Genomic DNA, 15,588 nt, shown 5'->3' on the forward strand with positions numbered 1-15,588 from the left:
ACCAATACGATTCCAATATCATTGTGCATTCCTACATATAATCTAGCTAGCGTTGGCCTGAACAGCATTTTACAGGCTTTAATTACTCGATGGCATTTCTGAACAAATATTCTAGTACTTGTTAAAAACAATAATATTTCCGTCACATAAATAACTATTACTTAAAGTATTTTGTTTATTTAAGATTTTTTCACAATATCTGAGTTTTGAATTTGTAACAAATAGTTACACATTTACACATCCTTATTACGATGGACGTCCCAAAGACGCAGTTAAGTCCAATAAGGAGACCAAGAAGTCTGACTGGATTTTGCTTACCTAGACAACTGTAATGATACAGATGTAAGCTGAAGATGTAAGTCTTTTAAAATCTCTGTTTAGCCATGTGTTTTCATAGTCAGTTTAGCTGCTTTACTGAATGGTTCACATTCCACTGCTAATTTACTGATCCCAAGTTCAGTTTCATCCTTAGTAAAGTAATTTCAATAGGTGAACATAAATCTCAGTAAGGGCTGAGGATGAGTTGTGTCAATCTTTTATCTTAAATTTGTTTCAAATCCTCACATATCTAGTGGGAAACTACCAGCCTGTCAAGCTAGGATTACCTTGGTATGGCATGACTTTTACAGCCTAATATTATGTCCACCTTTAAGTTACTGTCCTTTTTTTTTTTGGTTTTATGTGTTGTGATAAAGAAGCCTCTAACTCTAAAGCCTCCAACTCTGAACATTTTCAGGAATCCACAAGAGTGTTCTAGAGCTCTGTTAGGGTCTAAAAGGTTAACAAAAGACAAAACTTGCAAATACTAAATAAGGAAATGAACACCAACATAACAAATGATTACAAGAGCACTCCAAATATTCAGGCCAGACCTAAATCCAACAAAAGCAAACTGGTCAAATTAAAGCAAACCAATCTTTACCCCTGCATTGTTGATCCACTAATGTCTTAACACATATCACTTACGCAATATCTATCAATCTAATCACAACACAAGTAATCTGTCCATATCTAGTCTATGACCAAAACAATAAGGATACACAGAGAAGCAAAAAATAAAGCCTGACAAAGCGTTCAGTCAGTGGCACAGAGTTAACTCATAGTGCTCATCCTGGGCCTAGTTTCAGGCCCTCTCATTGGCTTCTTGAACTGAGTTGGTGGTATGTAACAGGACAAGGTCATGAAAATATCTACCCGTGCCTGTCACATTTCCCTAAAATTATCCCTCACTCACTCACACAGCTCTACCCCAATAAGGAGAGGTGTTTGCTGAGTGGCTGAGTCTCCGTCACCAGCCCTTTCTTTCCCCCTAGCTGGAGACTTGTTTGTGCCACCAATATGGCTGCACGTTTACAGACACATGCAGTGTGTGTCAGTGTGTGTGCGCTTGCATGCCTGGAGTGTGTGTTGGTGTACATTATTCTTGGAGTGACCGTGCTGGTGCAGGATCTGCAGCAATTCAACAAGATTCAAATTTACAGCTTTGGATCTGTTCAAGCCTAAAGACCAAACATAAGAGGAATTTAAGGCCTACTGTGTCTACAAGACAGCCACACAAACATGGAGAACAGAGCAGACAAATCCAATACACATAGTTCTGGACAGTCACCCAACAACTAATTCATCTTGCCTCCCTGATGAATTAGTACTTGAGTCAGTTTAATTAAAGGGCATATATACTACAATTCTCCTGCAATTTAATGCTTCTCAAAGGCCCAATTATGACATTTGTGCAAGTTTCAATACTTTAAACAGTGATTTTCAGGTCTATTTTCCAACCTCTCTTTATCCCTGAAACTAAAACAGGCAGTTTTTTGTTAGTGATAAGATATTACTTAAGATCAATGATATATGTATACATGATGTATGCACATAACCTCTGTTCTGATTCTGGGCTGAAACTCAAACTTCAACATGAATGGACAGAGCAAAACTGCTGTAGACTGAATAGGTGGATATTTGCAAATGTGTTGGTTTTCATGACATCACAAAAGGTTTAATTCAGTATGAGCCATTTTGCAGCTTTGTTTAAATACATGGACTAAATGGACTGGGGAATAAATGGTATATTTTGAAACTTTAACACTCTTTACATGCCACATCCAACTCTTATGTCAAAATTAATTTTCCACGATATGGGCCCTTTAATGCTTATTCAGGCCTGTGGAAGTAAAAGAATCCTCTTACTTGAGGTACAAGGCGGAAAACAATCACTGATAAACATCTAAAAGCTTTGTGAATTAAAAGAACAAAAAGTTAATCTTGGTAAAAGTTATCGTTGTAGTATTTTGCCATTTTTAATTCGACAATGGACCTGCAATTAATCTAGTAAGAAAGACAAACATTACCATTCAAGGACATTTTGCCTGTGGCTGCTTAGCCTGACGACTTTTTGTTCAGGCCGTTTCCTCTGAGGCCATTTTGCCTGATGTCCAATAGGCACAGCTAAGTCTTCCTGAGACCTGAGGCTGTTTTGTCTGATGTCTGAAACCTGATGCTGTGAACTGAAAATGTCCTAAACTGTACACTGTAATATAGGGTGTACGTTACACACTGAATATCTTGCACAGACACCATCTTCTGAGCGCACTGAACCAACTCAGCTTAACAACCAGGTTTTAGATCAAGCTCATCTATGTTGGGTACAATAAATATGGCATTAACATTACATATTTTACATTTCAGGTATATTCATGCGAGCGAATACTGCTGTCTTGCTATGGTTTGCATGAAATGAGTCAATAAACTAACAACATTTGTTTTTAAACCAGTGGTAAATGGGTTTCAGCATCACTGGGCCTGTTACCATAGTAGCTCTGTTAAATGTCACAAGTACAGGCCTACTTAAATATATAAAACACTTCCCAAGTAAAGACTGTATGCGTCAATCAGCTCCACCTGTATACAAAAAAGGGGGAATAAGTAAAAAGTACAGTCTTAAGAGTGAGGCGTCTGGGATTGAGAGGACATTAGGTACATGAGTCTGAGTCTTGATGAGGTGTTACAAATAAAAATGTGCTTCTCCAGTGTCAGCCACATTAAGAGTGTGAAGTTTATTTTGACACCGTTAAACACTGATGGCAGAGATGATGGCAAGACACAAACGTTCTGTGGAGCCAGTGTCATCCTCTCACTTAACTACACCAACAGATCCGATTGAATTACGTTCATTTGGATGTAGAGTCTTACAGACACACATAAAGCAAATCACACACACATGGTGGCAAAAACATCTGAAGCCAAACAGAGCAAGAGGGTGACAGTCAGATACTCTCAGTATAAATTCAGATCAAATCAGCAAATAATTAAAAACTGTCTTATATAATGGAGGTCAAACTCAAACTTGCACTCACTCCGTGCTGCCATTTAAAAGGTGAACAGTTTAGTATTTCACTCAGCTTACGGCTTGATTAACAACCATACTCTGTTGTTAATAACCCAGATAAAATGTTGTAGTCAAAGTAATGACAATTTTTGCTGCTCTCCCAATGGCTGTGATGATAACATGGTTTGAGAAGAAAAACTATGAAAGAGGGTGCACAGTTTCAACACTAAGCTAGTGGTCAGAAATGGTCAAAAACATACCGGTGATGAAGAGCCTGACTATAGGGGTGGACAATATGAAATATAAAAAATATAACATCATGATACACAATGTATGAGATATTTATACAATACACAATATATATCATGATATTTAGCTTTTCTGAAGTTTGACAAGTTTGACAAGTTGAAAAATACCAGTATGAACCACTATAAATACTATTAGGGCTGAACGATTTGGGGAAAATACTTAATTGCGTTTTTTCAGACTTTTTCAGACTGCAATTTAAATTGTGATTATTTTATATAAATTAAGGATCAAGCCTGTTTTTTTTGCCAAGAAGCCTGTTTTTTTGCCACAATATCCACTTTTTTCTGGCTTGAAGCTTGACCCTGAAAGTAATGTGGCCGACTGCCAGTAAGTTCTTCTTCTGATGTCACAACACATGGAGGTTTGGTTGCTGATTGGTCCACCTTTTCCACAGTGCATAAGCTCTGGGTTATTAGGTTAAATTTCCCTGCTTAAAACGTAAGATAACATTTTTGATAATGTATTCTACAATTTTAAAAAAATTGCAGCACTTTTGGCTTTTGGAAATTGCACTTTCTTAAATTGTGTTTTCGAAATAAAAAGATGACATTTTCAGCCCAAAATAATAGGCCTACAATATTTTTTAATTAATGTTTCTCATACTGCACTGCACTAAATCCAACTAAACGGGCCTAACTGCGCTCTGTTTGTAAGGATGTATGCAGTTGGTCAGAGGTCTTTAAATCCACCATATGCCCAAAAATGCATATTGTGCCAGAATTTATCACATCAATGATATATATAGCCATACTACACACCCCTAACTGACTGCAACAAAATGAAATCAGGGTGATATCAAAGACTGAGTCATATCAGCCTGCTCTTAGTTCAGCATGGTTGTAGAATTACCAATGACTCACATGTAATTATCAGGCAGTTATAGCTGATCATTTATGTCCTCACGGCCCACTGGCCTTTGTCCACACTGGCAAAAACTAGCCTTAGATCTTCACTAAATTCATATTTCAAACCACAACCATAAATGACAGCATACGTGTTCAAATATTTAATTACATCCTGACCCTGACCTCATGTTGAAGGGACAAAGCCTGTTTATGAAGGTATGTGTGGTGTGTGGGTAGACGTGTGTTCTATTTTAGCTCATATATTTTGATGAAAAGAGAGCAGGTGGGGCTCAGTGGACAGCCGTGGAGCTGGAGGCCAAGTTGTTCAGCCAACCCCCAGCACATATATATGTACCACGTAACTGAAAAAAGTATAATTTATGCACACAACTACCATTTATGTACTCAAGTACAACCCTCAGAAAAGATCTTTAATACTTTTCATGCTGTTTGATGTGAGGGTAAAATATATCCCCGACATCTTCCATATCTATACAGTTATTACACAGTTATCCATCGCGACATTCAGTGGTCGTGTGGCAATGTCTTTGCAACAAATAGAACAATACAGTCCAAATCAATTGAACAACATTGGGGAAATTCTGTCATAGAGAACTGGAGAACTGCCCACTACTAGGAATCACTTAAAGACTCTACTGCACTCTCACTTACACAGACGTACATGCACTGACCCACTTTACTTACAGTAGAGAGGAATCCGATATACAGGGATTCTGTAGTCCTTTTCCTCACATGCACATGCTGACCATAACATGGCATGAAACACAATATTCTACCCTTTGGTCAGCTGCATTACACGCCTAATAAAACACACTCAACTACCATTCTTCTCCACTTAATCTCAGCATACTGTGGAAAGATCAAACAGACTGGAAAAATCACCAGATAACTTACGAAAAGTCTGTGTTACTGTGGTTGTTGTTCAGTGATAAGCCTTCATCACGGAGTCCTTTCACTTCAGCAACAGGGCTAAATGTAGAAGAAACAAAAGGAATGGACGTTTACAGTTTTTGCGACTGACTAGTTCTGAAGAACTTCAGTCAGTGAACAAGTCAAAAGATAGAGGCAACCACACCAGGGGGCTAAGCACCGTAAGACATGACACGCACAGTAACCCTCTGATATGCCGTCAGTCAACCCTTCCACCCACCCACCAAGGAAAAACGAGAGGCAGCTAGATCCATGCTCTTCAGGCATGAATCAGAAGCACACAAATATAGCACGGTGCTTTCCCACCGATGCCTCACCATGCCAAACCATGCCAACAACTGACTGGGCAATCCGAGGTGAAGAACCAAGAGTGAAGAACATAAGATATGAACTCAAACCAGGGTCAAGCAGTATATGCCCAAAGACTGACCTCCTCAAGTGAATGTGTCGTGTATGAGAGAGTGGCTTAAATATTACCTGAGCAAGCGAAAGGAGAATCAAATTTAAGTAGAGTCTTTAAAAAAGAGGTTTCTTTAGTCAGGGTAATTGTTATACATCATTAGTTTTAATAAGCACTTTTTTTGCATAGTTGATGAAAGACTGTTGTCTTCTATGGAGAACCCATTATACATAGTCCTGTAAAGAGCCTTTTAATAATGGTATATAGCAACAAGAAGAGTTCTGCTATTATTGCAAGTCACAGAACCATTTTTGGTACTATACAGAACATTTTGTTGTGAAGAGTCTATGGCACCAAGTGGACAGCGAAAGGTGTAAATGGGTCCAAAGTGTCTCAGAGAGACAGTGACCTTTATTAATTAAAGTCGTGTAAGGTCAAATCTGACGGTAAAATGAGCAAACAAAACTTACAGACAGTTTTGTTATTCTTCATGTCATCTTTGGCGAATGTGTACAATCAAACTCCTATCTGACAGCAATTTGTGCAAATTTCATTATAACAGTTTAACAACCTGAAAAAAATTGCTTGATTCGCGAAGAACTGAGCAAAACTATTACCAATATCATCTATAATACCATTAAAAGAAATAAAAAGAGAAAATAACAATAATGCTAGTAATCTGTTGCAATCCAGTACAAAAGTGGATGTACGTATAAACAAATGCTGCAATTACTCCACATTCCATTTAAAGACAGTAGTTTTCTACTACTGACACAAAACATAAACAAGCTAAGCTAGTGCAGAAGCAACCCATACACTATAATAATACAGCATTTAATGTTATTTTAGGAAATTAGCCACACTGACATCATGCTAACAATTTTTAATATGATGTTTACTTTAATTCACATTTTATTCTTTTCAGTCATCGTTTATTTAACGCTATAAAGTTTGGTCAGTAGGGGGAAAAGTACTCACTTTCGACTTCAAAATCTGCACAGCCATTAGCTCACGAGCTGCTGAATGCTGCCACTTTATTGGCTCCCTACTGAAACATCTGTATGAATTACGCTAAAGAGCCTCGACGCATCCGCAGGTGCCTCGAAAGACCATTTTAATCAACTGCATTATCAGAGCAGAGACCAAAGCTGCTGTGTCATTTTTCATCTCTTCTTTAGTTTGTTTATAAGTTGCGTTAGCAGTCCATGCAATACATTTGTAATAGCTTTTACACACACGAGGACAAGTGGCCTGACGGTAAACGCAGCAAGAGGCTGGTGTTAACTATGCACAGCGGCCTTCCTCCATCACAAGATTAAAATGCAACATAACTGGAGACATATTTGAGACACATGGAAAGGCCAGGTCTAAACAGCTATATGTCTTGCTGTTCACTTTTGGTAAGATCACTTGAGACAGATATTAATACCAACTGTGAACAGGGTCCAGGTTTTGAGGAATCGAATTTACGTGTGCGAGTGCCAGATCAGGCCTATCTAGCTCTGCATCATCCCAGAGATAATGGCGGAGGCAGGCACGTGGCAACCAAGAAGCAACTGAACATTAAACAGATGGTTTTCCGTGTATGGGCTGAATGGATAATCATGAGTGAGTGACAGTCTGTGTGACAGTACTAAACAGTGTTAACAGGACAGAGGCAGCTGTTTTCACAATGCAGCTGCCAAACTAACAAATGAGTTTTTGTTCTTCCCAAAGCACAGCCACTGATCAGCAGCAGGTGTCCAAACTACACAAACATCAAACAGGACAAATCAAGTGAACGTCAACTTTGAGCTAGTTATGTATATGTATGAGCAATTAGCACAATAGCAGGACAATTCACTGTAAATTATGCAGTAATTTTAGTGTGAATGAATACTGACTATGATGGTAATATCTAGCAGGACGCAGTGAACAGGACTGTGTCTGCGTCCTATATTGTGTTTAAACTGTCTCTTTTCACAGACCACAGCTCCATCTAGTGTTTTCTCTCTCTCATAAACAAGATCACGCATACACATACACACACACACCCATAAATGTGATAAGTGTATTTGTCCAACAATAAAAAAAAAAAAACTTTTTTTTTTGCATTTATGCATGTTCTGTGCAATTATCCAATACCTCTGGAGTTCCTGAGCAGAGAGAGAGAGATAAAGACAGAGATAGTGAAAGAAAAAGAGACAGAAAGAGAGAGAGAGAGAACAGAGAGACAGACAGATAAAGACAGTGAGAGAGAAACAAGGACAGAGAGAAAAAGAAGAGGAAAAATAAAGAGAAAGATGGATAGAGAGAGAAAGAAAGAGAGAAAGGGAGAGACAGAGAAAAAGAAAAAACGAAGAGAAACAGGGTGAACTAGAGAAAAAAAATGAGAAAGAGAATGAGAGAAAAAAGTGAGATGGAGAGAAAAAAAAGACAGATAAGAGGAAAAGTGAGAAAGATATTCTGAGAAATACTGTATAAGCAAAAGAAAGAACTAAAGAAAAAAGATGGATGTGTGCAAAGACACCTGATCTGTTGTGGTTACGTATATTTTTGTGCTGTATTAGTGAACCCAGTTATGCAGGGCTTGTTTATTCTGGATGACCACCCAACAAGTATCACTTACAGAGAATCTGTAATCTTCTGTTTTCCCATCAACAGATGGTAACCAACCCCTACCCCAACAAAAATCATCCAAAATAATATAAATACATCAGCCCAGCAGAACTGCAGAGAGCTGAAAAGAGCTGAATGAGACCCTGGCCACCATCATCTCCCTCATTCATATCTTCAAGCTTTCGCTAATTCACTGTTTCTTCATTCTTCTGCAGCCACACTAGAGAGAAGCGTGTGTTTGGCTGAGAATGGTTGCACAAAGCTGCAATCAACACAATGTGAGTATAATTAAGAAAATTGCTGCGTTTTTTGTTTTATATAGGTTTGGCTGACAAAACTGACCAGAAGCAAATACCTGCACTAACAGCAGGTCAGTGCAGCCAAACCTGCCTCCACACACACAAACACGAGAGAGGCCCTGAAACATGTTAGCTTTGAAAAAGTGATGAGGTCTCATTTTGGGCTGTGAAATCTTTTTAATGCATTCTTCATAAATTTGCTTGCATGACTTCAGCAAGAAAACTGGGCTTCGGACTCTGGGAGATTCACAATAAAGGCTGTGTTGAATGTACATTGGTTTTAAAAAGTACAGACTCAGAGAAAGGTACATGCTCACAGTCGAAACCCTGCAAAACCATTTTTCTTTTTTGTTTACTCCATTTCTAAGTGCCAGCTATCCTTGGCACTGTGTAAACATTTAAGGATAAAAGGAGCAACAGGAAAGGACCAAAATATGTAGAATACAATCTTCTTACGTTAAATGTACAATAAAATTAGGAACATGTCTTCCTTCTCAAATTGTGACAGAGACATAAGATTCTTCAGAGTACACCATGTCCATTTAGAGCTTCTGCATTATGACCAAGCTTAGGATATCACTCTTAGGCCTGGATTTTCAGCCTGGATTAAGCTTGGTCTTAGACTGAAATGCAGTACCAATTGGTGTTACTATTAAAAATCCTATTTAATCTAACTTTAGGCTTTATGTGTTTCTTGCAAACAGCACTTACAGCACCAAAAATTATGTTTAGCCAGCAGCCTGTCATCTCATTCCTCTCTTCATGTCCATATTTTAAAACCTGACTTTTTGTGTTTAGACATGCTTTCAGTATCTCCTTTTCTGAAAAAGCTTACAACCTTGATCAAACTGGGTTCACACAGATCCATGTATTTGGATAATATCAGATTTGTAGAGATGCATCAGGCCTGTCACAATTATTACATAATTGCCTGATCGCAATCATTTGAGATAATCACAATTATTTAAGCTGACAGCAATTAGCGTCCACAGTCATTTTCCATATCCTATCATTCGCAGCATATGAAATGGATGCATTTTCATCAGTTTGGCTGAGACGATAGCAGGAAGCACATTCACTGAGGCTGCGTTATTCGTTGAGTTCATTGCTCTTACAGAAACACTTTGCTCCTAACCAAGTGCTATTACACTTATTGAAGTGTTTGGGTTTTCTGTTTGTTAGCTAGACAGCTAACGCTAACTTTTGCATGTACAGAACTATTAACTGAGGGCTAATAAAACATTTAGAGACATGCTTGGTTTTGTTTTTGTTTGTTAGATAGACAGTTAATGCTAACTTTTGCATGTGTACTTGCAGAATAAGTGTTTTTTTTTGCTCACATTTTCAGACTCTAAAGAAAAACATGTAAGCTTTGGCTGACTCTACACATGATTTTGTCCAACTGTAGAAACTTGTGATTGTGCGTGTGGGCATTACAGTGCAATATATCAAGTCAGTATGACCTACTGTTAGCTATTAAGTAAAGATAGCTAGGAAGCTAATCAGCTGATTTAGCTGCTTTAGTCAATGAACAAAAACACAAATCATTAATCACAATTATTTAGATGACAATTAATCGTCAGTTATTTCAAGATCATGTCAGGCCTAGCATCTGGGTTTTATTCATTTTACTGCATTTGTAAGCCAACAGAAATATAGTTGGACACATTTATGTGTCTGCATCAGCAGATATGTACAAAAAAACATTGGACATCTGCATCAGCCTACAGTTTCTATATCAGTGCATTCCTACAAAATTTCTTGTTAAAAAAGTGACTGCTTCTCTAATTGCAGGCTAACAGACAAGCACCACACTGTTAGTGACACAAAGAACAAGGCTAGATAATGTTTAGTATGGGCAGAGGGAGCTGGTGTGTTTCTTAGAACTGAATAACACTGAGGCTACAGACCCAGCACTGGCTAGCACCGAAAAGGGCAAAAAAAAAAACATGAGAACACAAGCAAATTAAGCAGCTGACAAAGAGAACCAAGCAAACAATTTAATCACCTTAAGTTAAAAGGAATAACATGATAAGAGCGGTAAGTCTTTTTGACCTCTGAGCACCTTTGATAAATATTCATATACTGAGGGTTATTCCTGCCAAAAAACAAATGAAACCATTTAAAACTTTACCTTTGGTGAGCGAGGCTTAAGCATCATTTTTGTGGGAGTGAGGCAGGATTTACAAGGGCATGATTATTACACAATCATTCTGTGGGTTTTTGGTGCAAAAACAAACCCAATGTTCTGGGGTAAACTGGAGCAGATGGATTCAATCTAAAGAGGGAAATGCCCATTCATGATCATCACGGTGATGGGAATGCATTACGACTCTCTGCTTGTTCCTTTCATGCAGGATAACAGCTCATCAGTAACTGACAAACAGTAAACAAGCAGAGGAATATAAAAGGTGACCTTGTTTGTGCGTTTGAGAGAAGAAAAAAGGCCTGTAAATCTTACTGTGGCTCTATAATGAGACTTATGCAAACTCATATCAGCCCTAAATGACCCACATGCTTAACCAACAGGAGCCATAGCCTCGTTATGGCATTACAGACAACAAACACACAAACACACAGAGCCAGATCACAGCAGCCGCATCTCATCTTCATACAATCACAAAGAACCACCCACCCACCCACACACACACACACACACACACACACACACACACACACACACACAAAAACGAGAAAAAAGATGATGAAGATGGCCTGTCTGTATGATAGGACTGAATAGAGTGAGACCTGACCTCACGAATAGATAGGAATAGATTTCTCAAAATTTCTATATAAATGTAAACAAACCAAAAGTTAAGACAGTCAGTCATTCACGGTGGTCTGATGTGAAATGCTCCATTCTCAAGAAACTTGCTAAAGTGCTTAATATCTCTAATAGCAACCCCACAAGAAGTTAGTATATGAAATGGTTACAAATACAGTGTCTGATGTCTGAGACACCATTTGCTGGTACTGTGCAATAAGCTTTTAAAACATTCTTTAAAATTCGTTCATGATGGAGAAAAACATTTAGGCCAGAACTGTGGTTTAATAACCACAATTTCCAGCATTACCAACATATTAAAACTGCTGTATGGTTAAAAAAAAGGCTACATTTGTAAAGTAGACACTGCAACCCCTGATTCTCATCATCACTATTGTAAAGAAAATCAAAAGTCAAAAAGTATCTCCACAATGAAAATTTTCACACCAAACCACAGTGAATGACCGTTTACATCTCAAAGACTGAATTATGATGATATTTTGAAAGGAAAAAAAAAAAACCAGCAGAAAGAGCAAGAAAATATCAAAGAACCCAAACAAGATGAGAGAAACAGTAAAAGAAAGACTAAAAGAAAGAACACGAGCATTAAGGTTTGAACCGAGTAGCCACGTCCACGTTACCTCTCATCCTTATCCTCTCTCTGTTCTGAAGCTTCCTTGATCCTTGAAAAAAGATCTTGCTGTGCAACTCAGCAGCCTTAGAGATGTAAACTTATCCACCACAGTCACACATAGTGTATTCCACATGGATAACAGGGGAAGGAAGTCAACTGAGAGAGTGACAAGCCTACTGGGACGGACTGGGAGGGACCACAAGGAGCCATTCACACTGGCACTTACAAAAGACAAGTAGCCCTAGCCCAAAACCAGTGTGGCCCTACCACAACAGAGTGGTTTTGTTACTGTTTAAACTGTTGGCTGACTGTCACTCTTTCTGGCCACATACAGGACAGTTAGTCTGTTGTCAAGGCAACAGCACCTCTGAGGTTGCTCTGATGGGACTAGTTTCTGGTGGGAATTTAAGAAATAAAGGTTTTTGTTTTTTTTTTGGCCTTTGCCAGCAAAATCTTGACCAGGACAAGGCCAAAGCAGATTTAGTGAGCTAGAGACACATAATAAAAGATCTGTCATCTACCAAGAGAAAAAAAGTGAAGCAATCTGCTGCAAACACACACATGCAAGTTAGCAAGCAGGTCAGAGTGGGGGAAAAAAAAACAAAAAAAAACACAATATGGATCGGAGCCAGTATGTCCATCTGGCAAAATTTCTTACAAACAGTTAATCAGTGCAAGCTCTTTGTCCACTTGTACACCTGCCTGGATGAACGGCTAAATGAGGCCTCAGGCCTCCCAATACAGCAGGGCAATGGGGGTAAATATTTTTAAAAACCAAATAAGCCACAGTAATTACTTACTTAGTTTCTAAGGGAAATCTGCTGGGAATTAGGAGGAATATAATATGACATTTCAATGATTATAAATTATTTAACGTTTTCTTTTTTATATTACTATAAATAAATGTATATATTATTATAACTGTCCTGTGTCTGGCCAATGAGAGTCAAAGACTGCATCCCCAAGACTTACATACTGTAGCTTATGTTAAAGATAGCTGGCTAAGCAAGAAATCCAGCTTTGTGAGACAGGTCCCCTGGACAGGTGTTCACTGGTATGAAGCAACAAACAAACAAATAAACAAACAAACAAACAAACAAACAATAATCACTCTGACAGCATATATAAGCAGTCAAAGAAATTCTACTTGAAACCATCAGGCAGGGGCCATACCACAGAAACTTTCGTCCTAACATTTGACATGGTCAAGTTAAATTTGTATTACAGAAGACAATTATATCTTAAGTTAGGAATGTCTCATCTTACAGAATCTCATCCTGCCCCAAAATAGGCTATCCTAAACTATTACTGTTACCAAGCAAACAATTAATCAAAATAACATTTAAAATGTAAGTTAGATATCTAGACAGCTACCATTACCGATATAAAAACTGTCAAAACAAAACTGAAGTGCAATAAACTGTGAGTTAAGAATATTGTGACAACATTCCGGTCATTTAACAGGGAATCGCCACTCTGCAACTTTAGTTTCCATTTACCAAAGCCTTAGCCAGTAGGCTAGCCGCATTAACGTTGTTCCTCCTAATAAACACACATTCAGTTCTCGCTATTCAACACCATCACTGTGTTCTGTAATTTGATATTTAATAATAATTTATTTTTGTTTATTTGATTTCATCAGCACTAACACACAAAGATAACAGTAGCATGTGTCTGCAGGGTCCACACTTCAAAAGGAAAAAAAAAAGTTAAAAGTTCTGTTCATGCAAAAGTTAGGATAAGATTATGAGCTTACGAACTGTTGTTCTGTAATAGCTTTGGCCCCAGTTCAGTCCTAACTGGTGACCAAACAGATAAGATTTCAGAGTTAGAATGTTTCCAGCCCCAGATCTTTTAATAGAACCCGATCACCAGGTAGGTCATATGTCTTTGCCATATGATATGAATGCCATACTGACAGACCATTGAACGCAAACAATATTTAGAAGTTATGATTGTTATGAAGACAATAGAAGCTTAAGATGACACACATGCAGCCCCACATGGTGCCCTGGTATTCATGGCAGCCCATGTAGATGTTTTTTCTATAAACAGGTTGAGAGCACTGGGAAAGTAAAGGCAAGGGGAAAACAAAGAGGGTAGGACATTACTGTAGATGAAGGTCTAAACTAAAATAGACTTTCATTAACAAATCATTAAACAATGTAAAATCTGAAGCCTCTCTATAAATCTTCATATAACAGTGAAAAAAAGACACTGTGTGAATAACATCAAATATGAACTGTATTACCACAGCACAAAATATCACCTAAAACATAATCGGGTACAGCCAATACATTTAGAGCAAATATCTGTTGATATTGCACTAACAGTACCGTGGCCTATAATGTAGTCCATTACCAAATGCTCACCAATCTTGATTCCAGCTACTCATTTTCATTTTCCATGTTTGCACTTTTCTGAGAATACTTAAATTTTATAAGCCCCAATATGGAGCTGGTGCAACTAGAAAACAAATTTAAAACTGAAGCAAAATAAGATTTAAATCATATCATCTGAAATCAACAATACTGACCATTCTCTCTATTTGGAAATGCAGTGCTAGTTCTGGACAGGGGGGGAGGCAAAAAAGTCACTGTCTGAGTCTTTAAGTGTTTTGACAGGTCAAATTTCTCCATGATACTAGACTGAATAGTAGTGCTGCTGGCCACTGTTAGGCACGCATTGCTAAGCATGGCAAATATGTAGATTTCATTTTTCCCTAAAGCAGAGTTGGCAAAATATTTGGTTAAGCAATAGACTGCTTTGTCTTGGTGGATCTGGGGGGGAAGGATTCCAAATGCACACTCACACATTTAGGGTTGATTTCCCAGGGAATAAGTTTAATCCTGAACTACACTTTCCTTTAAACTGAGAACTTTCATTCAGAATGCTATGTTGTTTAGGACTAGGCTTATTCCCAGTCCTGGGAATAAGACTTACAGTTTTTGATTATGGCCTGGGATGTTATAAATCACTCATTAAGTGGGAGGTCTCCTACACCACAAATCTCTCACTAAAACACCAACACGCCTATGACTTCATCCTCTGTTTGCACATGTAGATATTCATACACACAAAATTACTGAGCAGAATTCATGTTTACTCTCACATGCATTATCAAAATATCACACCAGCTCTCAGAGACGGAAGAGAGAGTGAACTTCAGAGACGGAACCCAAGTTTTATAGCAGCTCTGACATCACCTCCAAACAGATACTGAGAAATTTGTTGGTAGAGCAAATGAGGAGTAATAAAGATTTAAATATCTGAGAGAGGCACACAGACTTCAATGAGGGAGAGAGAGTGAACGGGAGAGAGAGAATAAGTGGGAGCAAGACAGTGAGAGAGAGCGAGAGAGAAACATGCAAACATTACGCTTGTGTGTGTGTGTTGCCTTGGGTGGGGGTTTGGTCGTGCCCCAGATGTGGCTGTTTGCACTCTGACGGAGGGAAAACTGAGG

At 38.3% G+C, this 15,588-nt stretch overlaps 1 protein-coding gene across 1 annotated transcript in view; it reads right to left on the bottom strand.

Annotated features, from left to right (window-relative positions):
- Positions 1 to 12,247, bottom strand: part of svila (supervillin a) — an 87,237-nt gene extending 74,990 nt beyond the window's left edge. The window contains exon 1 of the mRNA XM_036572496.1: positions 12,133 to 12,247. Within this exon, the coding sequence (XP_036428389.1) occupies positions 12,133 to 12,139 (7 nt within the window). The 5' untranslated portion in view covers positions 12,140 to 12,247. The remainder of the gene's footprint in view (positions 1 to 12,132) is intronic.
- Between the last annotated feature and the right edge of the window lie 3,341 nt (positions 12,248 to 15,588).

This window comes from Colossoma macropomum, unplaced genomic scaffold (genome assembly GCF_904425465.1).
Source record: "Colossoma macropomum unplaced genomic scaffold, Colossoma_macropomum, whole genome shotgun sequence".
Taxonomy (NCBI): domain Eukaryota; kingdom Metazoa; phylum Chordata; class Actinopteri; order Characiformes; family Serrasalmidae; genus Colossoma; species Colossoma macropomum.